The following is a 25,769-nucleotide window of genomic DNA, read 5'->3' as shown; positions in this document are numbered from 1 at the left end:
TTAAGTGTTCTTGTGCTCCACTCTTCAGTCCACTACAGGCGAGTGGATGCCTTTCCCTTATTACATGTTTTGTTCCATCCAGGAATTTCCATTAATGTTACATGTTTTCTTTTAGTCGGATATTTAGCTACTGCTGTTATTTATTCCTGACTGCACATACGTGTATATCAGTGTACTAAACAAAAACAAAAACAAAACAAAAAAACAAAAAAAACCATACGCACTTGGTAACACCAGGAGTAGCACCAACATTGCAAGCTCTGGCCCTCTTCAAGCTATTAATGATACTGCTTTTACCAACATTTGGCAACCCTGAAAAAAAAAAGTAATTAAGTTTCAGTGAAATCTTCGTATTTGCTGATATAAAGGACGGTCCATTGATCGTGACCGGGCCAAGTATCTCACGAAATAAGCGTCAAACAAAAAAACTACAAAGAACGAAACTTGTCTAGCTTGAAGGGGGAAACCAGATGGCGCTATGGTTGATCCGCTGGATGGCGCTGCCATAGGTCAAACGGATATCAACTGCATTGTTTAAAAATAGGAACCCGCATTTTTTATTATATATTCGTGTAGTACGTAAAGAAATGTGAATGTTTTAGTTGGACCACCTTTTTCGCTTTGTGATAGATGGCGCTGTAATAGTCACAAACATATGGCTCAAAATTTTAGATGAACGGTTGGGAACAGGTAGGTTTTTTAAATTAAAATACAGAACATAGGTACGTTTGAACATTTTATTTCGGTTGTTCCAATGCGATACATGTACCTTTGTGAACTTATTATTTCTGAGAACGCATGCTGTTACAACGTGATTAACTGTAAATACCACATTAATGCAATAAATGCTCAAAATGATGTCCGTCAACCTCAATGCATTTGGCAATACGTGTAACGACATTCCTCTCAACAGCGAGTAGTTTGCCTTCCGTAATGTTCGCACATGCACTCACAATGCGCTGACGCATGTTGTCAGTGTATCACGATAGCAAATATCCTTCAACTTTCCCCACAGAAAGAAATCCGGGGACGTCAGATCTGGTGAACGTGCGGCCATGGTATGGTGCTTCGAAAACCAATCTACCTGTCATGAAATATGCTATTCAATACTGCTTCAACCGCACGTGAGCTACGTGCCGGACATCCATTATGTTGGAAGTATATCGCCATTCTGTCATGCAGCGAAACATCTTGTAGGAACATCGGTAGAACATTATGTAGGAAATCAGCATACTGTGCACCATTTAGATTGCCATCAATAAAATTGGGGGCCAATTAATTATCCTTCCTCCCATAATGCCGCACCATACATTAACCCGCCAAGGTCACTGATGTTTCACTTGTCCCAGCCATCGTGGATTTTCCATTGCCCAATAGTGCATATTATGCCAATTTACATTACCACTGTTGGTGAATGATGCTTCGTCGCTAAATAGAACGCGCGCAAAAAATCTGTCATCGTCCCATAATTTCTCTTGTGCCCAGTGGCAGAAATGTACACCACGTTCAAAGTCATCACCATGCAATTCCTGGAGCATAGAAATATGGTACGTGTGTAATTGATGTTTTACATAGCATTCTCAGCACCGACGTTTTCGAGGTTCCTGATTCTCATCCAATTTGTCTGTTGCTGATGTGCGGATTAGCCACGACAGCAGCTAAAACAACTATTTGGGCATCATCATTTGTTGCAGGTCGTGACTGACATTTCACATGTGGCTGAACACTTCCTGTTTCCTTGAATAATGTAACTATCCGGCGAACGGTCCGGACACTTGGATGATGTCATCCAGGATACCGAGCAGCATACATAGCATACGCCCGTTGGGCATTTTGATCACAATAGCCATACATCAACACGATATCGACCATTTCTGCAATTGGTAAACGGTCCATTTTAACACGGGTAATGTATCACGAAGCAAATACCGTCCGCACTAGCGTGATACCACATTCCTATAAGTTTGTGACTATTACAGCGCCATCTATCACAAAGCGAGAAAAGTGGTCCAACTGAAACACTCATATTTCTTTACGTACTACACGAATATGTAATAAAAAATGAGGGTTCCTATTTAAAAAAACACAGTTGATATCCGTTTGACCTATGGCAGCACCATCTAGTGGGCCAACCATAGTGCCATCTAGTTTCCACCTTCAAGCTAGACGAGTTTCGTTCTTTGTAGTTTTTTCGTTTGATGTTTATTTCGTGAGATATTTGGCCCGGTCACTATCAATGGACCACCCTGTATAATTTTAAACAAGTGCAATCTGTTCAAAACAAAAATAAACTTGCAAAATGCTTGGCAATGTGTGTTCGTTATTTCATTTGTAAGTAGAAACTTTCATATAAAACTATGTTAACTAAAATTCATTATTTCATGCATAACATATTTCTACTAAATTTTCAAAAACATGAGTCTTAACTGAAACAACGTCTCCGACAATGATGTAAAACATTCAAACTTCTTTGCTTCAAATGGAATTTTTGTCCTCCTCCTGATTTGCACTTGGTGGGAAACGTTATGTGTAATGGGGTCAAGGCATGCTTGCAGTAGAAAGCGCACATGTATAGTTGGAAATTTTAGCTCAAGGGAGGCAATGGATGTTATATTTTGTCAATCTGTTATTTGAAAAGTTGAAAACACCAAAGTTTAAAAGTGAGGACATCTGTATTTCTCCACATTATTAGTGATTTATCAAATCAATGTGTTGGAAGAGCTCCAGAGTGGCGTGTACCACATGTACCTATGATACTTATACCAGAGGTACCTCTCCTGCTGATCCTGTCTCCTCTGCAGAAAGTACAGGATCATTCATCACCCGTCCACTGGATTGTGAGTGGTGTTTCAATGGAAGATCTAGGCGTCCCACACAGGTTGGATGGGGACGAGGGAGGACTCAGGGCATTGTACTGATCCTCCTAACCAACAAGTCTGAGATCCTGTCTTTCACTGAAACTGTTTTAGGGAAACCTGCTTTGCCTGGTGTCAGGAGGAGGCAAACACAAAAGGGTAGGGCTCTACTAATCATTGGCAATTCAAATGTACGGCGACTGATAGTATCCCTTAGGGGACTCATTCAGTGTGTTGGAGAGGTTAGTCTGGCAGCCATTAGGGCACAGGGTGCAACCAACTGCAGACTGTGCCATGCATTGAAACAAATTATGCCTACCATCTGGGCTCCAGGGTCAACCTTCCGTCATTCTAGCGACTGGCAGAGAAGGTCATGAAGACCAGCCTTGCACATGGAGTTTCAACGAAGCTCACAATTAGAAGCATTGTCCCCAGAACTGATCGTGACCCTTTGGTTCTGAGTCAAGTGGACTGAACCAGAGACTTCGAAGGTTTTGTGACAAGCTAGGCCGCGACTCCCTGAACTTGCACCATGGGGCGATAACTGCAGGGTTCCACTAAATAGGTGAGGTGTGCACAACAATCAGAGGCTGACACTCAGGTAGTTGACTGTGTGTGGGGTGCACACAAGGTTTTTTTTTAGATTAGGCGACTCTCCATCCAATCCAGACAATGATAGCTATAGGAAACCACAAAGTATCAGTGTAAGATCGAAAGAAATGCTTCCCAGAGGTAAGGGTATTAAAATCCTAATGGTAAACTGCTGAAGGATTCGCAACAAAGTGTCAGAGCTTGAGGCACTCATGAAAAGCAGTGAAGCTCACATAATACTAGGTACAGAAAGCTGGTTGAAACCTGAATTTGACATCAGTGAGATTTTTAGGGAAAATTTAAGTGTATATCGAAAGGATAGGCAAATGGGAAATGGAGGCGGTGTACCTGTGGCAGTAGACAAGAAACTCGAATCCACTGAGGTAGAAATTGAAGCTGCATGTGAGATTGTTTGGGTAAGACTCAGTATCAGGGGTGAGCATAAAATTATTATTGGATCCTTCTATCGCCCACCAGACTCATCTCCTGATGCAACCGCAAACTTCAGAGAAAACCTCAGTTCAGTTGTATGTAAGTTCCCCAATCATACTGTAATCATCAGCGGAGACTTTAATCATCCAACAATTAATTGGGAAAATTATAATTTTGTTAGTGGTGGGTGCGATAAGACATCCTGTTAACTGTACAAAATGACAAGTTTGTTTGTGGGGCCATCCTCCACAGGAAGCATACAAATACTTGTTTTGTAAATAAAACTGCCTTTTCCTGCTGCTACTTAATTTATTAATCCCACACGCATTTCACTTAATCTTGTTCTAAGGCATCATAAGTGGAATGATTTGCTGATCTGCATTTCCTCACATTTGGTCTGGAAGTCAAACTATCACTTTTATTACTGCCATATAAGCACAACCATGTGCTCTGACCTTCTTCACACTGTTCACCATGTTTCTCACTCTGTTTTGTGGTTTTCTATTGTGTTTTTGCCACTCGATATAACTATTTCGCCGGACACTGCTTTTCACAACGTAATGGAGTTACAATTTTTACGTTGTGAAAAGCAGTGTGCGTGCGTGCACATATCTACATTCCATTCCATTCAATGTTTTCAATTACCATACTGAAATATTTTTCTCAATTTGGCTAATAACAATTACAGTGAATCTTAAAGAACATCAAATGTAAAACTTTACAATTTACTTAATATATGTTTCCCTGAGGTAGGAAACAAAATAGCCATAATTTCAGACTGGCATTAGCTGAAGCTCAATCGAGGAAAAGAGCATCGTACTTCATGAGCACCGTACTTAAGACATGCCTCCTGGTGTCATCAAGTATAACTTGTTGTGATGGTCCTTGGGTTACTAAACCAAAGGAAACCTGCAAGTATTTTCACATATCTAATTTTACATGGTTTTCTATTGCATAAAATGTTCACTCATTGAGAAAAATGCATGTACAGCTGTCGTCATCAAATTGTGGAGTGCGGCAGAAGTTCTGGAGTAGTTTCAGCAGTCACACTGTTGTTCTCAGTGGCTCCTACAGTCATAATAAAATGAAACATATTTAATGTGAACAAAGAAACCATTTTATGGTGATTGTGTTTATTCAATCAAGCAAGTATTGTTCACTGCAGCACGTTGCTCCTTCTATGATGATAATGCTCTCATTCACATTGCTGGAGTCGCCCACAATTACTTTTTTGACTACAAATATGAAATAACAATTTTTACCTGAACTCGACAATTCTCAGATAGGAATATTATTGAGTCACTGTAGCCCACATAGTCAAATGATTTAAGGGCTCAAATTCTCTTCCGTCATTTCTCAGTTTATTAGATCAACATCTTTGTATGGACTAGTATAAAATTCATTGCACTACTATTTACGACCCCCCATATGAACCATGGATCTTGCCGTTGGTGGGGAGGCTTGTGCGCCTCAGCGATACAGATGGCCGTACCGTAGGTGCAACCACAACGGAGGGGTGTCTGTTGAGAGGCCAGACAAACGTGTGGTTGCTGAAGAGGGGCAGCAGCCTTTTCAGTAGTTGCAGGGGCAACAGTCTGGATGATTGACTAATCTGGCCTTGTAACACTAACCAAAACGGCCTTGCTGTGCTGGTAATGCGAACGGCTGAAAGCAAGGGGAAACTATAGCCGTCATTTTTCCCGAGGACATGCAGCTTTACTGTATGGTTAAATGATGATGGCGTCTTCTTGGGTAAAATATTCCGGAGGTAAAATAGTCCCCCATTCGGATCTCCGGGCAGGGACTACTCAAGAGGACGTCATTATCAGGAGAATGAAAACTGGCGTTCTACGGATCGGAGCGTGGAATGTCAGATCCCTTAATCGGGCAGGTAGGTTAGAAAACTTAAAAACAGAAATGGATAGGTTAAAGTTAGATATAGTGGGAATTACTGAAGTTCGGTGGCAGGAGGAACAAGACTTTTGGTCAGGTGAATACAGGGTTATAAATACAAAATCAAATAGAGGTAATGCAGGAGTAGGTTTATAATGAATAAAAAAATAGGAGTGCGGGTAAGCTACTACAAACAGACAAACAGCATAGTGAACGCATTATTGTGGCTAAGATAGACAAGAAGCCCATGCCTACTACAGTAGTACAAGTTTACATGCCAACTAGCTCTGCAGAGGATGAAGAAATTGATGAAATGTATGATGAGATAACAGAAATTATTCAGGTAGTGAAGGGAGACAAAAATTTAATAGTCATGGGTGACTGGAATTCGAGAGTAGGAAAAGGGAGAGAAGGAAACATAGTAGGTGAATATGGATTGGGGTTAAGAAATGAAAGAGGGAGCCGTCTGGTAGAATTTTGCACAGAGCATAACTTAATCATAAAATCATAAAAGAAGGTTGTATACATGGAAGAATCCTCGAGATACTAGTAGGTATCAGATAGATTATATAATAGTAAGAGAGAGATTTAGGAAGCAGGTTTTAAATTGTAAGACATTTCCAGGGGCAGATGTGAACTCTTGACCACAATCTATTGGTTATGAACTGTAGATTAAAACTGAAGAAACTGCAAAAAGGTGGGAATTTAAGGAGATGGGACCTGGATAAACTGACTAAACCAGAGGTTGTACAGAGTTTCAGGGAGAGCATAAGGGAACAATTGACAGGAATGGGGGAAAGAAATACAGTAGAAGAAGAATGGGTAGCTCTGTGGGATGAAGTAGTGAAGGCAGCAGAGGATCAATTAGGTAAAAAGACGAGGGCTAGTAGAAATCCTTGGGTAACAGAAGAAATATTGAATTTAATTGATGAAAGGAGGAAATATAAAAACGCTGTAAATGAAGCAGGCAAAAGGGAATACAAACGTCTCAAAAATGAGATCGACAGGAAGTGCAAAGTGGCTAAGCAGGGATGGCTAGGGGACAAATGTAAGGATGTAGAGGCTTACCTCACTAGGGGCAAGATAGATACTGCCTACAGGAAAATTAGAGAGACCTTTGGAGAAATGAAAGCCACTTGTATGAATATCAAGAGCTCAGATGGAAACCCAGTTTTAAGCAAAGAAGGGAAAGCAGAAAGGTGGAAGGAGTATATATAGAGTCTATACAAGGGCGATGTACTTGAGGACAATATTATAGAAATGGAAGAGGATGTAGATGAAGATGAAATGGGAGATACGATACTGCGTGAAGAGTTTGACAGAGCACTGAAAGACCTGAGTCGAAACAAGGCCCCCGGAGTAGACAACATTCCATTAGAACTACTGATGGCCTTGGGAGAGCCAGTCATGACAAAACTCTACCATCTGGTGAGCAAGATGTATGAGACAGGTGAAATACCCTCAGACTTCAAGAAGAATATAATAATTCCAATCCCAAAGAAAGCAGGTGTTGACAGATGTGAAAATTATCGAACTATCAGTTTAATAAGTCACAGCTGCAAAATACTAACACGAATTCTTCACAGACGAATGGAAAAACTGGTAGAAGCCGACCTCGGGGAAATCAGTTTGGATTCCGTAGAAATGTTGGAACACGTGAGGCAATACTGACCTTACGACTCATCTTAGAAGAAAGATTAAGGAAAGACAAACCTACGTTTCTAGCATTTGTAGACTTAGAGAAAGCTTTTGACAATGTTGACTGGAATACTCTCTTTCAAATTATAAAGGTGGCAGGGGTAAAATACAGGGAGCGAAAGGCTATTTACAATTTGTACAGAAACCAGATGGCAGTTATAAGAGTCAAGGGGCATGAAAGGGAAACAGTGGTTGGGAAGGGAGTGAGACAGGGTTGTAGCCTCTCCCCGATGTTATTCAATCTGTATATTGAGCAAGCAGTAAAGGAAACAAAAGAAAAGTTCGGAGTAGGCATTTAAATCCATGGAGAAGTAATAAAAACTTTGAGGTTTGCCAATGACATTGTAATTCTGTCAGAGACAGCAAAGGACTTGGGAGAGTTGTTGAAAGGAATGGACAGTGTCTTGAAAGTAGGATATAAGATGATCATCAACAAAAGCAAAATGAGGATAATGGAATGTACTCGAATTAAGTCGGGTGATGCTGAGTGAATTAGATTAGGAAATGAGACACTTAAAGTAGTAAAGGAGTTTTGCTATTTGGGGAGCAAAATAACTGATGATGGTCGAAGTAGAGAGGATATAAAATCTAGACTGGCAATGGCAAGGAAAGCGTTTCTGAAGAAGAGAAGTCTGTTAACATCAAGTGTCAGGAAGTCGTTTCTGAAAGTATTTATATGGAGTGTAGCCATGTATGGAAGTGAAACATGGACGATAAATAGTCTGGACAAGAAGAGAATAGAAGCTTCGAAATGTGGTGCTACAGAAGAATGTTGAATATTAGATGGGTAGATCACATAACTAATGAGCAGGTATTGAATAGAATTGGGGAGAAGAGGAGTTTGTGGCACAACTTGACTAGAAGAAGGGATCGGTTGGTAGGACATGTTCTCAGGCATCAAGGGATCACAAATTTAGCAATGGAGGGCAGTGTGGAGGGTTAAAATCGTAGAGGGAGATCAAGAGATGTATACACTAAGCAGATTCAGAAGGATGTAGGTTGCAGTAAGTACTGGGAGATGAAGAAGCTTGCACAGGATAGAGTAGCATCAAACCAGTCTCAGGACTGAAGACCGCAACAACAACACTATTTACGATTTATTTACATTGATCACTATGACCTGACCTAATTTGGCTGTTAAAAGTGGACCTGCTTTAAAGTAGATCCCATGCTCCTCATTATTATTTTCTCAACTCATTAACCTACACTGCAATAAACAACTGAAAAATTATTTGAAAAGAAGTATAAACTGATGTGGAAACAATGTTTGGGTACTTATGTGGTAGCAATAAAGAAACAGTGCACGCAACTACACACATTTATATCTGCTATACTCAGCAAACATCATGCCAGTACATTATTAGGTTGATGCATAAATTCATAGCATTTTACCCATAAGTTTAATAAATACGACAGATACACTTAACAGATACTTTTTTCATCAATAATATATTCTCCTTCACTATTTACAACACTCTGCCACTGCTGGTTAACTTAACGACTAAGCGACTGTAGAAATCACATGGTTTTGAGACGACCAACTCTTTTAGTTATATAATTAAATGTTTCTCCGAGACATTAGGGAGGGCAATCAACTTAGGAAGTTCATGCAGCAATGTTGACCGTAATACTGTGGTGGTGTAATGGTTTGCATTTCTGCCTAGCAAGCAAGAAGACCCGGGTTCGAGTCCCAGCCGCAGCACAAATTTTAATTCATTTCTTCTGCTTCGATCATTATCCTTTAGTTGTGTTTGAAGCACATTTCATCCAGAAAGGAAGTTCCTTAAAGGATGTTTGATGGAATATGGAAAACGTGAAAATCTGACAATACAAGAGCAACCCAACTCCTGTATGTATTTTAGTCAGTCTAGCAGAAAGTAGCCAAGTATTATCATGGAGTACCATCACTTCACACAGCCTACCTGGTCATTGTTCTTGGACTGTGTCTGCAAGATGTCTCAGCTGTTGGCAATAAATGTCAGTAGTGATAATTACACCTCAGGGAAGCAATTTGCCATACATCATGCCATCGCTGTTCCACCAGATGCATAACATCACCTTTTCTGGATGTGCACGTCTATGTACGGGGAGTTGTTGCTTTGTTTTGGGTCAACCATTCCTTTCTTTTCATTATGTTAGCATAAAGATACTATTTCTCAGCATTAATAATGATACAAGATAGGAATAGTCGGTGTTCATGAGCCAACTGATGACAAGCAAGCAAAGATGCACATATGACCATAGCTTAAGAGCATGTGGTACCCATACATCCAATTTTTGAACCTTCCCACTTCATGGAAATATCACCTGATAGTGAAATAATCACAGTTGATCACATTGCCAGTTCTCAAGTACACTGATGTGGCTCATTGTGGATTAATGTGTTTTAAACGATCTTCATCCAATCCCGAAGGTATGCCTGAACATGGAGATCTACTAATGTCAAAACAGTGTTCCTTAAAAAGTGAAAACATTTTCTTGCCATGGTATTTGCCTCTGCTGCTGTCACCACTCTATTGGACTCGAACAGAAGAGTATGTCAGAAATGTTCTGATTTCTCCACTTGGCACTCCATTTTCTAGTGTCCACAGCTCCATTAATTAGCTCCAAATGACAAAATGACAATATGCAAACTCAAATAGCAACAGTGAACAACAACAACAAAAATGTTAATCGATAAATAAACCCATAGCAAATGGAATACCAACATGCAAAACAAAAACACTACGAACTTATGCACAAACCTAATACTTAACTGATCATTTTTTGATGAAGAATGCTTTCATTAAAGAATTAACTAATAAGAATGTCTTTTGCCAATAATGTTTAACTTCTCAGTAGGTTGTTTTAGAGAACTCATATGTATTTTGAAAAGTTTACACAAAACAGTATGATGCTACTCTGGTTCAAGGAAGTTTCTTGCCACTGACTAATTGGGTAGTGTTCTCTGTGTTCCACAAAGGTTAAAATACACACAAAATACATCTACCTGCCTCAATTATTTTACACTTACCTATAATTCCAACAGATATGGATGTCTTGATTCCCTTGTTTCGGCAATAATTTGCTAACAGTGACATTAGCAGTTCTGCGCCAAGGCAGGTGGAGCCCTGCATCATCTTATCATTTGCTTGTCGCATCTTCTTCCTGCCCAGCCGCTGGCTTTGCTGCTGCGTGCTAGCCTTGAAGGGTACAGCTGGCACAGTGTGCCTCAAATACTTCAACCAGGCATTTAGATTGTCATGTGGTACCAGATCTATAACAAATAAAATAAATAAATAAATAAAATGATGTGGCATAAATATCAAATTTCATAACAATTTCATAACCAAAAGCTTGAACATTATTCTTTATGAATTTTATTTTATTATTATGTGCAACTGTGGAAACACACACACACACACACACACACACACACACACACACACACACACACACAGAGAGAGAGAGAGAGAGAGAGAGAGAGAGAGAGAGAGAGAGAGAGAGAGATCAGAATTTTGTGAAAGCACCACAATCAGCAATATAAAATGTCTCTATGTTAATGGAAAATCCTTGGTGGAATATACTTATTTTAAGGAATAAAAGTAACACTAATAGTTCAGATGTTGAGGCAGTGATAGGCACCTAAACAAGACTGAGAATGTTGGGCTTTTTTATGTGAATCCTCCTTTAGAGTTATAGAGTATATATACACGTACATAATACCTGTTCAGTATCGTGTACCAGCTGACTACACTGCCAGCTGAGGGGAGATGGTGTGGGATGGGCAAGGGGAATAGAGATACAGGTAATGGGAGGCAAGGCTGGAAAAGAGTGGCTGGCGACTGGGAGGAAGAGGCAGAAGGTGCACAGGATATGAATATGGTACAGGTAAACTGGTCTCACTGAAGATGGGGAATTGTGTGCATCGCACAATGATGTGGAGGAGTGGATTGGGAAGAGGCGGTAGAACTTGGGGCAAGGAAATTGCGGATAGAAGGGTGTGATTGCAGAATGAGAGAAATTAAGGGCCTATAATAGGGATGGGGTGAGTGGGAGGCACACACTAGTGGCGATTGAAGTCACGAGGATTATGGGATTGAAGGATAGCAAGGACAATTCCCATTTGCATAATTCAAAGCATCTTCTGTAAAACATACAACTCACCGAAGATAGACCCTCAGTTCATTTTTCACAATCAATTTTTATCAAAATTTAAACTGCTTTACTGTTGGAATGGTTCACAATATTTTATTGCATTTTATTTCATTTTAAATATAATTTTATGGTTCAAATGATATCCATGGTTCAGAAATATGTCTTGTCTCATCATTTTGTTAATTCAAAAATACACTTGCTTAAAAAATCGCCGATGACAACTATTTCAGTTTATTTAACATTGATCAGTATCATACAGCAAGTGCTACATTCTCTGATAAAGAACTTCCACTTTTCAGTTCAATAGGTTATCTATACGAGTACAATGTTCTGAGTCTAAATTCCTTTATTGCAGTTGTCATCTCGAAACCAACGATCTCAAGATTACTGAGAAGTTTACATGAGGTGTATATCCAAGGACACTACGTAAACTGAAAATTAAAAATGGCGCATTAGACTGGGAATATCTCTCACTCTCTCTTTTCTTTTCAAAAAAAAAAACTATTTGACTAATTTGACCAACCTGATCGAACAAAAAGATAATTTAAACAAAATTGGACCTAGTTAATGTTGTTGTTGTTGTTGTTCTGAACTGTCTTTATGATCATAAAAGCTTCCAGATACCCTGAATGTAGCAGAACCGTTGGGAACTGTCTGAAACTGACCTGATAATTCTGCTTGTGTGACCAAACATATGAAGGTGAGGATACATGAATTGTCAGTTCAATTGTTAACAGGCATCCAAAGACAGCGGTTTGCTGAATTTGTTGTTTCGTAGTATCAGTCAACTACTGTGAATATTCTACTGATTGAAGGTTTTTGTGGAAATGGTTGTAATTGAAATGTCTACTGACTGAGACCATAGGAGACTATTTGCATATACAGTGATGGAAAAAAAATCGCAACACCAAGGAGGAGTTGTGTGACAAACTTAAGTTGGTAGGCGTGTTTCTACATCTGAAAGATGATATCTATTCAAATTTCACACCATAATATAAACAGATAGATAAAAAATCTACTCACCAAGCAGCAACAGGGAACACACACATGAAAGGATCTAACTTTCACAAGCTTTCCAAGCCAGTGGCTCGTCCTTCTGGCAGAAGAGTTTAAGGGGAAGGAAGAGGGGTGAAGGAAAAGGACTGGAGAGATTTAGGGAAAGGGGTACAGTTCAGAAAAGTCACTCAGAACTCCGTGTCAGGAGAGATTTACCGGGCGGGATGAGAAGGAAAGACTGATTGTTGGGGACTGCACCGGGCAAGATTTGAGAACCTGACAGCTTGACGGTAGAAGACTGGGTAATATGCAAGACACACATTAATACTAAAACATTGCACGTGCGTTAATAAAAGTGAAAAGTTAAGTGTATTGTATGTAACAGAGGTGGAAGGGGAGATGGGGAAAAATAGAGACAGAAAATGACAGATGTAGAAAACTTAAATGGACTGAAGAAAGAAGTAGTTACTACGAAGAAATGATGAGACAGGGAAGCAGTTAATATAATTTAAGCACAGGTACATGGCAAGAACCGACAACATTTTGTAGTACTCATTCCAACTTGCAGAGTTCTGAGAAACTAGTGCCTGGGGAAGAATCCTCATGGCGCATGTGGTGAAACAGGCACAGGGCTAATGATTTTCACATTACACAGCATGCTCGGCAACAGGATATTGTGTGTTGCCTGTATACACACTTCTACTAAGTCCATTCATCATGATTGGTAGGATGGTAGTCATGCTGATGCAAAAGGCCGGACAGTGCTTACATAACGGCTGGTACAAGACAAGTGGTTCTCCTTCTGATGGTATATGTTTTGCCGGTTACAATGTTGGAACAGGTGGTGGTAGGAGGGTGCATATGGCATGTCTTGCAGCGGGGATGGTCACAGGGGTAGGAGCCATAGGGTATGGAGATGGGTGCAGAAGGTGCATAAGGTCTGACAGGGATATTGCACAGATTGGGACAATAGCTTGGGAGAATAGATTTTTGTCTCCCTCCCAATCTCTGCAATATCCTCATCAGACCCTATGCACCTTCTGCACCCATCTCCATACCCTATGGCTCCTCTCCCTGTGACTGTCCCCACTGCAAGACTTGCCTTATGCACCCTCCTACCACCACCTATTCCAGCCGTGTAACTGGCAAAACATATACTATCAAAGAGAGAGCCACCTGTGAAACAACATGTCATATACCAGCTGTTATGTAAACACTGTTCAGTCTTTTACATCAGCATTACTACCAACCGGTTATCAGTCAGGATGAATGGGCATAGGCAGACTGTGTATACAGGCAACATGCATTAACCTGTTGCCGAGCAGGGCATAACATGACAGTCATGGGCTCTGTGTCTGTTTCACCAAACGCACCATCTGGACTCTTCCCCGAGACACCAGTTTCTCAGAACTCCGCAGGTGGGAACTATCACACACCATGTCCATGGTTCTTGCCATCTATCTGGGCTTAATTTACATTAATTCCTTCCATCTCAACAGCACACTCCATTTTAGTTTTCTACATCTGTCATTTTCTGACCTGTCTATTTTTTGCCATTCCCCTCCCACCTCTATTACACACAATGCACTAAACTTTTCACTTTTATTAACTCATGCACGATGTTTTAGTAGTAATATCTGTCTTGCATATTACCCTGTCTTCCACCTTTGAGCTGTCAGCTTTTCAAATCTCATCTGGTGCAGTCCCCAACAATCAGTCTTACCTTCTCATCCCATCTGGTAACTCTCCCTTGACCCGGGGTCCTGGGTGACTTTTCTGGACTACACCCTTTTCCTTAAACCTCTTCAGTCCTTTGCCTTTACCCCTCTTCCTTGCTCTTCAACTCTTCTACCAGAAGAAGGAGCTACTGGCTCAGAAAGCTCGTAAAAGTAAACCCTTTTGTGTGTGTATTCCTCAACACCGCTTAGTGAGTAGATCTCTTATCTATCCATTTATATGATATAGTCAAATGAGTATTAGTTACCTTTGAGATTAGACTTGGTGAGTTGACTTTAGTCAAGAATGCCTTTAAGGCGACAATGACGCCAGTGTCAACATCTAACTCAGTTTGACTGAGGTTGTATAATAGGGCTACGAGAAGCTGGATGTTCCTTCTGTGATACTGTGGAAAGACCTGGCAGGAATGTAGCCATTGCACACGATTGCTAGCAATGGTGGTCACGAGAATTTACAGCTGCAACAAGATTGGGCTCCAGATGGCCAAATGGCACTACCGAGAGGGAAGACCATCATGTTAAGCATATAGCTCTGGTGCATCATATTGCATCTGCAGCAGCAGTTTGAACAGAAGTTGGCACTAGAGTGACACAATGAACTGTTACAATTTGGTTACTTCAAGGGCAGTTCTCGGCCAAAAGCCCTGTGGCATGCATTCCACTGGTCCCAAACTACCACCATTTGTGGCTTCAATGGTATCAAGTGAGAACTCATTGGAGAACAGTGTGGAGGTCTGTTATGTTTTCTGATGAAAGCTGGTTCCACCTTAGCGATGGCTGTGTGCTGGTTAGGAGGCCAGTTGGGTGAGATTTCTTATGACAGCTAAAGCATTCCATGGTTATCCCAAGTACCCTGACTCAAAAATTGTATGCCATCCGGTGATTCAATTTCTTGTGCTGCCATTCATGAACAGCATTCCAGGATGTGTTTTCCAGCAGAATAAGGCTCATTGCTGTTGAAACACAACATGCTCTACAGAGAGGTGACGTTGGCTTGGCCTGCTAGATCACCAAGATTGTCTCATACGTCGCAGCTTCAAGTAACTTGTTGCACAAGACACACGTCAAAGAGACATCTCTATTCAGGAGTGGAACTACCAAGTTAGGTTGTGGTACAAAAAATTTTTACTTTCCAGTGTGGAATATTGAATGGCCCTCTGTATGTATAGTGTAGTTTCTTTTTCTTGTGCAATTGTTAAAGTGATAGTGTCTTTTTTTTGTTATTAATCCAGCAAGAGCAGTCTCATTTATCTTCCAGATAAAATGATTGCAATTTGAACAAGTGCTTTGTTGACAGGGTGACCATGTTAAGGATCTAGTTTTCGAAACACTCCTTTTGAATTCCTCGCATTTATTGCTTTGCCCAGCATGTATTTCGATGCAGATGGAATGTGATGCAAAACACTGGTTGGACTTGTGAAGTAGGTAGTAGGTGTGGGAAGGGGGTATAATGTAGCAGAATGGGATGACATTTTCTGAATACACTGAAACCATGCCAACTCAAGAATACAACACGAATTATGTGCATTGCAAACATTATTAGTAAACAGCTTTCAGTGTTATTTATGACTGTATCTGTTACAGTCTTGACAATGATGATGTCCTGATCGTGCTAATAATGTAATTATGAAATTAGACAATAATAAAGACATATGAACATTGTCAATATATAAACATTGCCAATATTTAATCCTGTAATATTTCAACTGTAAAAAGCAATTGTTCAGTGAAATTTATCTTGTGCGAATTATACAAATTAGTGTTAGCAATCATTTAGATGTTTTGAGTTAGTTACATTCTTAAAATTGCTCCAACTCTCTATTAATAAATGTAACTTCCACTAATTTTATGCAAGTTGAACAGTATGAAATTTTTAGCACAATTGGCTGGATTTGTAAAATGTTTAGTCCTGTTTCTGATCACAATATAAAGTCCTTAATCAAAGGACTTTATATTGTGATCAAAGACTGGAATAAAAAGCATTTGACAGTACCTGAATCACTGCTTGTACTCGCGACTATGTCGCAGCTTGTGAGACTGGATTTATAATATCATTAACTAATACTTCTTTGATTTTCACAAACTTAAGAATCATTACTTGTAAATTCATAAAAGTCACATTACCAATAACGAAGTGCATGTACTGCAATTTGAGGATGGTATTTAAAACAAGTGGTTGAAGCCATATGGATGCCTGTGCTGTAACGTTATTCAATAACCAACATGCCACAAAAATGTCCTGATATTGCTAACAATGTATCACAGGCATGTTAAATTCAAAAAGTCATTATCTTACAGAGCTGCACCACCCACATGTCGAACTGGAGATTTTAAGTATTGAAATGTGCTCATAACATCACTGGCATATTTCAAGAGTACTCGCCCAACAGACATAAGCAGTTACACAAGCAATATGGTAGGAGAATAAATTGGTTGGTTGGTTGGTTGGGGGATTAAAGGGACCAGACTACTATGGTCATCGGTCCCTTTTTCCAAAGACAAAGAACACCCACAGAGAATAAAAACGAGGAACAGAAGAGATCACAGGCGATACAGAACAGGAGAGACTGAGACAAAGACAAGACAAAACGAACGAAAACCACATAGAGAATGACGGTGGTTGGCCGACCATAGAAATAAAAAAGGAAAAGCCAACCACTTAGAAACACATTAAAAAATCAGTGTAAAATCATAGGCCAAAGGCCAGAATCAACACAAAACAATAAAATAAAACAGAAACACTCAGATTAAATGATAAAATCCCCCTGCCCGAAGAAAACGTAAAACTAAGTCAGCCATAGCGGAGTCGTCTGTTAAAAGGGCAGGGAGCGTATCAGGCAGCGCAAATGTCTGCCTGACCACAGCTAAAAGGGGGCAGGCCAACAGAATGTGGGCCACTGTCAAAGCCGCCCCGCAGCGACATACAGGAGGGTCCTCCCTGCGCAGTAAATAACTGTGTGTCAGCCGGGAGTGGCCAATGCGGAGCCGGCAAAGAACTACCGAGTCCCTGCGAGTGGCTCGCAGGGATGACCGCCACACAGCCGTCGTCTCCTTGACAGCACGGAGTTTATTGGACATTGTCAGGTCGCGCCATTCCTCGTCCCATAGCGCCAAGATTTTGCGGCGGAAGACTGCCCGCAAATCAGTCTCAGGGAGGCCAAGGTCCAGAGATGGCTTGCTGGTGGCCTCTTTCGCCAGGCGGTCAACATGTTCGTTACCCGGGATACCGACATGACCGGGGGTCCACACAAAGACCACAGAGCGGCCGCAACAGGCGAGAGTATGCAGAGACTCGTGGATAGCCATCACCAAACGAGAACGAGGGAAACACTGGTCGAGAGCTCGTAAACCGCTCAGGGAATCGCTACAGATAACGAAGGACTCACCTGAGCAGGAGCGGATATACTCTAGGGCACGAAAGATGGCGACCAGTTCAGTAGTGTAAACACTGCAGCCATCCGGCAAGGAACATTGTTCGGAACGGTCCCCTAGAGTGAGCGCATACCCGACACGACCAGCAACCATCGAACCGTCAGTGTAGACAATACCAGAGCCCTGATACGTGGCCAGGATAGAATAAAAGCGGCGGCGGAAGGCCTCTGGAGGGACTGAGTCCTTCGGGCCCTGTGCCAGGTCCAGCCGAAGGCAAGGGCGACGAACACACCATGGGGGTGTATGCAAAGTAGCCCGGAAAGTAGGTGGAACAGTAAAAACCTGAAGCCCAGAGAGAAGCTCTTTGACGCGGACCGCTATTGTACAACCAGACCGGGGCCGACGATCTGGCAGATGGACGACCGATCGCGGGAACAGGAGACGATAATTTGGATGCCCGGGCGAGCGTAGAACATGGGCAGCATAAGCGGCCAGCAAACGTTGGCATCGGAACCGCATGGGAGGTACACCTGCCTCCACTAGTACGCTGTCCACGGGGCTGGTGCGGAAAGCACCAGTGGCAAGGCGTATCCCGCTGTGGAGAATTGGGTCCAGCACCTGTAACGCAGATGGGGATGCTGAGCCATAAGCCAGGCTCCCATAATCCAGACGGGACTGGATTAACGCCTGGTAGAGCCGCAACAGGGTAAAGCGGTCGGCGCCCCAGCGGGTGTGGCTCAAGCATCTCAGAGCGTTTAGATGCCGCCAACACGTCTGTTTAAGCTGCCGGATATGAGGCAGCCAAGTCAACCGGGCATCGAAAACCACCCCCAAAAACCTGTGGGTCTCCACCACAGCAAGGAGTTCGTCGGCAAGATAAAGCCGCGGCTCAGGATGGACTGTTCGGCGCCGGCAGAAATGCATAACGCGGGTCTTGGCTGCCGAAAACTGAAACCCATGGGCTACAGCCCAAGACTGCGCCTTACGGATAGCGCCCTGTAGCTGACGTTCAACAGCTGCAATGCTGGGAGAGCTGTAATAAAGGCAGAAGTCGTCAGCATACAGGGAAGCGGAGACAGAGTTTCCCACGGCCGCAGCAAGACCGTTAATGGCTATTAAAAACAGACAGACACTTAAAACGGAACCCTGTGGCACACCGTTCTCCTGGACGTGGGAGGAACTATACGAGGCCGCGACTTGCACGCGGAAGGTACGACACGACAGAAAATTGCGGATAAAAATCGGCAGAGGACCCCGAAGACCCCATCCATGGAGCGTAGAAAGAATGTGATGACACCACGTCGTATCGTACGCCTTCCGCATGTCGAAAAAGACAGCGACCAGGTGCTGACGGCGGGAAAAGGCAGTACGGATGGCCGACTCCAGGCTCACCAGATTGTCGGCGGCGGAGCGGCCTTTACGGAACCCACCCTGAGATGGAGCCAGAAGGCCCCTAGACTCCAGTACCCAATTCAAGTGCCGGCTCACCATCCGTTCAAGCAACTTGCAAAGAACGTTGGTGAGGCTAATGGGACGGTAGCTGTCCACCTCCAGAGGGTTCTTTCCAGGCTTCAAAACGGGGATGACAATGCCTTCCCGCCATTGCGACGGAAACTCCCCCTCGACCCAAAGACGGTTGTAAAGATCGAGAAGGCGCCGCTGGCAGTCCACTGAAAGGTGTTTCAGCATCTGACAGTGGATGCCATCTGGCCCAGGAGCGGTATCAGGGCAAGCAGCGAGGGCACTGCGAAATTCCCACTCACTAAATGGAGCACTGTAAGATTCCGGGTGGTTGCTGTGAAACGAAAGGCTCCGACGTTCCAGCCGCTCTTTAATGGAGCGGAAGGCCTGGGGGTAATTCGCAGAAGCGGAACTCTTAGCAAAATGCTCTGCTAAGCGATTTGCAATGACGTCGGAGTCGGTACAAACGGCTCCATTCAGTGAGAGCGCAGGGACGCTGGCAGGGTTCCGATAGCCGTAGACGCGTCGAATCTTGGCCCAGACCTGCGAGGGAGTGACATGGAGGCCAATCGTGGACACATACCGCTCCCAGCACTCCTTCTTGCCCTGGCGGATAAGGAGGCGGGCCCGCGCACGCAGCCGTTTGAAGGCGATAAGGTGGGCTAAGGAGGGATGTCGCTTGTGACGCTGGAGCGCCCGCCGGCGATCTTTAATCGCTTCAGCGATCTCAGGCGACCACCAAGGCACAGCCGTCCGCCGAGGGGACCCACAGGAATGGGGAATGGCAGATTCGGCGGCAGTAACGATGCCGGTGGTGACCGATTGAACCACCGCATCAATGTCATCGGTAGAGAGAGGCTCAAAAGCGGCAGTGGAGGAGAACAAGTCCCAGTCAGCCTTATTCAGAGCCCATCTGCTAGGGCGCCCAGAACAGTGGCGCTGTGGTAGTGACAAAAAGATCGGAAAGTGGTCACTACCACACAGGTCGTCATGCACACTCCATTGGACAGACGGTAAGACGCTATGGCTACAGATTGAAAGGTCAATGGCGGAGTAGGTGCCATGCGCCACACTGAAGTGTGTGAAGGCACCATCATTTAACAGCGAGAGATCGAGCTGCGACAATAAATGCTCAACGATGGCGCCTCGACCTGTTGCCACTGACCCACCCCACAGAGGGTTATGGGCGTTGAAGTCGCCCAATAGCAAGAAAGGTGGCGGCAATTGGGCGACCAGTGCAGCCAGGACAAGCTGCGAGACATCACCATCCGGTGGGATGTAAAGACTGCAGACGGTAACAGCCTGTGGCGTCCACACGCGTACAGCGACAGCCTCTAAAGGCGTCTGGAGAGGGACAGACTCGCTGTGCAGAGTGTGAAGGACATATATGCAGACGCCACCAGACACCCTTTCATAAGCTGCTCGGTTCTTATAATAACCCCGATAGCCACGGAGGGCGGGGGTTCGCATTGCTGGAAACCAAGTTTCCTGGAGAGCAATGCAGAAGAAAGGGTGAAGGCTGATAAGTTGGCGGAGCTCAGCGAGATGGTGGAAGAAACCGCTGCAGTTCCACTGGAGGATGGTATTGTCCATGGCTGAGAAAGGCGTGACGGGACGGGGAAGGCAGATTACGCCGCTGGGTCACCTGCTGCCTCCGATTGAGCACCCGTGCTAGTGTTATCCATGGCGTCTGAGGGACCGGCGAGTTCTAGGTCCTCAGCGGACGCCAGGATCTCCACCTCGTCCTCAGACGCAGAGCTGGAAGGTGGCGGTGGGGTGGCTGCCACCGCGAGTTCCTTGGGCTTAGAGCTCTTCTTCTTTGATTCCTCACGCTGCTCCTTGGGTTTAACTGGCTGGGAGGGCTTCACCGATTCAGTCTCCAGGACTGAGGAGGATCGTGAAGCCCGTCGACCAGCTGATTGCGGGCACTTACGCCACTGGCGGTCGTCAGCCTTCCCACTGGTGGAAACCTGGGAAGGGAGGGACCCGAGGGACCCCTTGAGAGCGTGAGAAGCCGAAGAAGGTGGACACTTCTCCGGCTTAGAAGCAGGGACGGACGTCCCTGATGGGGGGGGATGGTGTTGCCCCTGAGGTAGGTGGCGCAGGAGCAACCCGGTGGGTAGAGCCCCCCACTGGCAAGGGGGCAGGAGGAGTCTTACTGGTTATCGAGCTGGCTGGAAGTCGTGAAACTGATGGGGCGAGCACAGGTGTTGTAGCGGCGGCGTAGGATGACGTCATTCGCACGGGATGTAATCGGTCGTATTTCCGCTTGGCCTCAGTATAAGTCAGTCGGTCCAGGGTCTTATATTCCATGATTTTGCGTTCCTACTGCAAGAGTCTGCAGTCTGGCGAGCAAGGTGAATGGTGCTCCCCGCAGTTGACACAGATGGGAGGCGGGGCACATGGAGTATCGGGATGAGACGGGCGTCCGCAATCTCGACATGTGAGGCTGGAAGTGCAGCGAGAAGACATATGGCCAAACTTCCAGCACTTGAAGCACCGCATCGGGGGAGGAATATAGGGCCTGACGTCACATCGGTAGACCATCACCTTGACCTTTTCCGGTAACGTATCTCCCTCGAAGGCCAAGATGAAGGCACCGGTAGCTATCTGATTTTCCTTCGGACCCGATGAACGCGCCGGACGAAATGTACACCTCTGCGCTCTAAGTTGGCGCGCAGCTCGTCATCAGACTGCAAAAGAAGGTCCTTATGGTAAATAACTCCCTGGACCATATTTAAACTCTTATGCGGTGTGATCGTAACAGCAACATCCCCCAACTTGTCACAAGCAAGTAACCGTCGTGACTGGGCAGAGGATGCCGTTTGGATCAGGACCGATCCAGAGCGCATTTTTGACAAGCCCTCCACCTCCCCAAACTTGTCCTCTAAATGCTCGACGAAGAACTGAGGCTTTGTTGAGAGAAAAGACTCCCCATCAGCTCTCGTACAAACTAAGAATCGGGGCGAATAAGTGCTACTGCCATCCTGAGATTTACGTTCCTCCCACGGCGTGGCCAGAGAGGGGAACGTTTTCGGATTGTACTTTTCAGCATTAAATTGAGCCCGAGAACGCTTAGAGACTGCTGGCGGCTGGCCGCTAGCGAGAGACGATGTACCACGCTTCATTGCGGGTCATCCGCCCTGATGCCACCTACTCCGACCAAGGGCCCTCCCCACGGGCGCCACCCAGCCACAGCAAAGGCCACCTGGCAGGATGGCCATTGCCGGGAGTCCTGATGCCCCAGGGAGATGGGCATCTACTCCTTGGCATACGTGGGGAGTGAACGGCGCAGGCATCAGTAGAGCGATCCCTGTGTTGTCAGGGGGCTACAACCAAGAGGGTACATGGCGACCCCACCACAACGGACTGGCTACCGTGCTGGATCTTAGGTGCAAAAATCGCCAAGGTTGTCGTCACAGTTAAAAGAAACACTGCAGAGTGCAGCGTGGTAATCGCCCAAGAGATCGAAAACGAGCGGGACACCATTGCAACGACGAGAAAGACGGCTATAGGTCTAATTGCACGAAGGATACAGTGCACCACGTAAGGTGCCCTTCCCCAATTGGCTCGCTCTTCGGAATAATTTAGATAGATGGAGGTCAAACCCGAGAGGGGACCATCACATAAGGCCGAAACGTTGGAGACTCCTTTTAGTCGCCTCTTACGACAGGCAGGAATACCGCGGGCCTATTCTAACCCCCGAACCCGCAGGGGGGGAGAATAAATTGATTAAGAAAACAGTAGCCACTGATACTTTCATTAGTGAACTTTGAAAAATGGACTGCAAAACCAATAGCACATCAAATATCTGAAGAAACTGCAACAATGACATATTGCAGAAGTGAAGGGATGTGTAGTGGGTGAAAAACTATGTATAATGCTTGATTTCAATTTTGCTGACAACTCGCCTGTGATTCTGCTACAGAAAGAGGGTTCATTGGAGGACTTTATTGGAGTTATGACTAAGTTTCAATTTTTACAGGGGCACCATTTTCAAAATAAGACCAAAAGTGCTACAGTTGTAGGTGAAGACAGAAGACATGACTCAGTACATGCAGTTATTTTTCAACAGCTACATACACAGGTAGCAAAAATCTTTTTTTTCCGATGGTGGGCTTAGTCATTTAAAAACTCGCTACGAACTTTTTGAGTTCACCAAGTCAGCAGGAATGGGAACACAACGCTGATGGCCACAGGAAGAGACTATGCAATGGTGTGTTGGAGGCCCACTGAAGTACCACAATGAGTACAGCAGAAGTTCAGAATATTTAGTTGTGAGTAGTGAAGTCATACACAATAACCACCTATATACTGCTGCTCAAAGACAAAGTTGCAGAATTTCAACAGCAGAAAAACAGAAGAATGGTCCAACTAGATTGACCCTGTGAAGTGAGTTTAGTAGGTATGTCTGGACTCGAATTAATGGGCAAACTTAAGCACATCTATCACATGCAAGTCTGCAACACTGCCCCAAGGGTACATAACAGGAACTACAGGCTTGTTTACATTGTTGAGTGTGAAAGTTGATATTTTTGCAAAGCTGCTATTTACTCATATTGCAACTTCTGAGAGGTCTAACTTCATATTTTTAAGCAGTTATTGTTATCTTGTGCAGCTGTAACGAAATTAAATTTTCATTATACAGAATTATGGATACAAGTTGTCAGTTTATGTCATGTTGGTACAAGCAAATGATTATGTTTACATTCCACAGCATTTTAGACACAGAGGACATAATTATCTATGCAGCACATGCTGTGATAGTATTCACCTCAGTCGTCGGGAAGTAGGCGGAATGATGATGTAATGCCAAGAGGTATGAATTGGATTTGACTCTGGTTGGGAAGAAGGAACATATATTCCCTGTTAATGAAGGAGTTCAGGCTCAAAGATCCACAGCAGTTCGTGAACTTCATCAGAATGGATGCACCTTGTCAATCATACATGATGGAGTATGCACAAATGACACACTAATAAGGAAAGCTACTTCACAATAGTGTGACTACAAAGAAACAAAATGTCTTTTACAATCCTCAATGGTTGAGGCTGGAACAACTGCTCTGACTTGTGCACCTATTCTCTCAACACTATCCTTCCCGGAATACTGAAATAATACAAAAGGTGCAATCAAATTTAATGCATGTAGTACTTTAACCAATTAAGGTGATACATACATGTATCAAAAGTAAAATTATACACACATAAAACATATAAATCAGAATTAAACATTTGTAGATGTAGCTTATTATGGTACAATGTATCTCAGAAGTCTTTCCAAAAAAATTCCGAAACTTTTCTACACTTACCTTTTATTTATTGTGCAGAGTATCCTTCAAAATACTCTACTCCACACTTCTGGAAGCAGTCATGGTACGCCTCTTATTATATTGCGTGAAGCGCTATCTGAATTTTCTTTCATCTCATCTACCATTGTAAATCTTCGTCTTTTCAACACACGTCTCACAACACGTACCGATAGTATCAATGATTAACAGTTTATCCCTGTGCCATGGATTCATGATGAACTAATTCTTCAAAGTCAAAGAAAACTATAAGCATGGCTCTGATATTTGACCTGACCTCACGAGCTTACTTTGGTCTTGGAGATCCTTTTCCGACCCACTGCGATGACTGAACCTTGTTCTCAACATCAGAACTGTCTCATCACCAGTTATGATTTTCTTAAGAAACATCTCTTTCTCATATGCGCAATACAAAAGCTCTGCACAGATATCAAGGCGAATGTCTTTCTGATCTTGCCTCATGAGCTGTGGGACCACCTTGGTGGCAACATAAGACATTCCAAGGATTTCATGACATGATCCAACTGAAACGTTACATTCTTCTGCAGTCTCTTGGACAGTCAGTCTTCGATTAACACACACAATTTCGTTGATGTTCCCGATCTGAGCGTCGTCAGTAGACATCAAAGAGCGTCCTGAAGGAGGATCAACTTTAACTTCCATCTGGGCATTTTTGAACAGTGTGAACCATTTGTAACACTGAGTATGGCTTAGGCACTCATCACCATACGCTTCCAGCATCACTTGGTGTGTGTCTGTAAAGGTGTTCTCGAGTTTCACGCAAAAGTTAATGCAGAAACATTGCTCCTCTAACTCTGCCATCTCAAAATTCACAAACTGTGCAACACAATGTCCTACTCAACACAACAATGAATATTATCTAACAGGCACACAACAATTACACTTCCAGCAGTTACACATTAAACACAGGTGTGTGCAGGGACATTAACTGCATTTCGCGCCAACACCCCATTGGCACGAAATTGTGAATGTTCTGGAATTTTTTTGAATGTGTAGAATATCTAATGCAATAACCAAAAGATTCCTCCAGAGCTCACGTATTTCTCATCTGCTGACTGACCACACTTGAAAACAATAACAAGCAGAAAGCTTGCTGGAAATCCTGCATTCTACGCATGTGCACACACACCTCTTCTATTGCACAAGAGCAGATCCATGGCAGAATAGAATGGCTCATATTTCTCTCCAGCGGATAAACTGTTGGCTGAAATCGCAGCTTCACTCGTTCTGTCACTAGGTAGCAGGCTGACCACACATGACTTGTTCACGTA

The 25,769-nt window shown here is 43.7% G+C and overlaps 1 protein-coding gene across 1 annotated transcript in view; it reads right to left on the bottom strand.

Moving 5' to 3' along the window:
* LOC126476459 (guanine nucleotide-binding protein-like 3 homolog) overlaps positions 1-25,769 on the bottom strand; it is a 92,937-nt gene that overhangs the window by 34,896 nt on the left and 32,272 nt on the right. The window contains exons 5-6 of the mRNA XM_050103543.1: positions 10,483-10,725; positions 225-312 (exon numbers count right to left, since the gene is read on the bottom strand). Coding sequence (XP_049959500.1) covers positions 225-312; positions 10,483-10,725 — 331 coding nt within the window. The remainder of the gene's footprint in view (positions 1-224; positions 313-10,482; positions 10,726-25,769) is intronic.

The sequence above is a fragment of the Schistocerca serialis genome, chromosome 1 (assembly GCF_023864345.2).
Source record: "Schistocerca serialis cubense isolate TAMUIC-IGC-003099 chromosome 1, iqSchSeri2.2, whole genome shotgun sequence".
NCBI classification, from domain to species: Eukaryota; Metazoa; Arthropoda; class Insecta; order Orthoptera; family Acrididae; genus Schistocerca; species Schistocerca serialis.
Note: the sequence above shows the minus strand (reverse complement) of the source record. Positions and strands in the feature narration are given on the sequence as shown.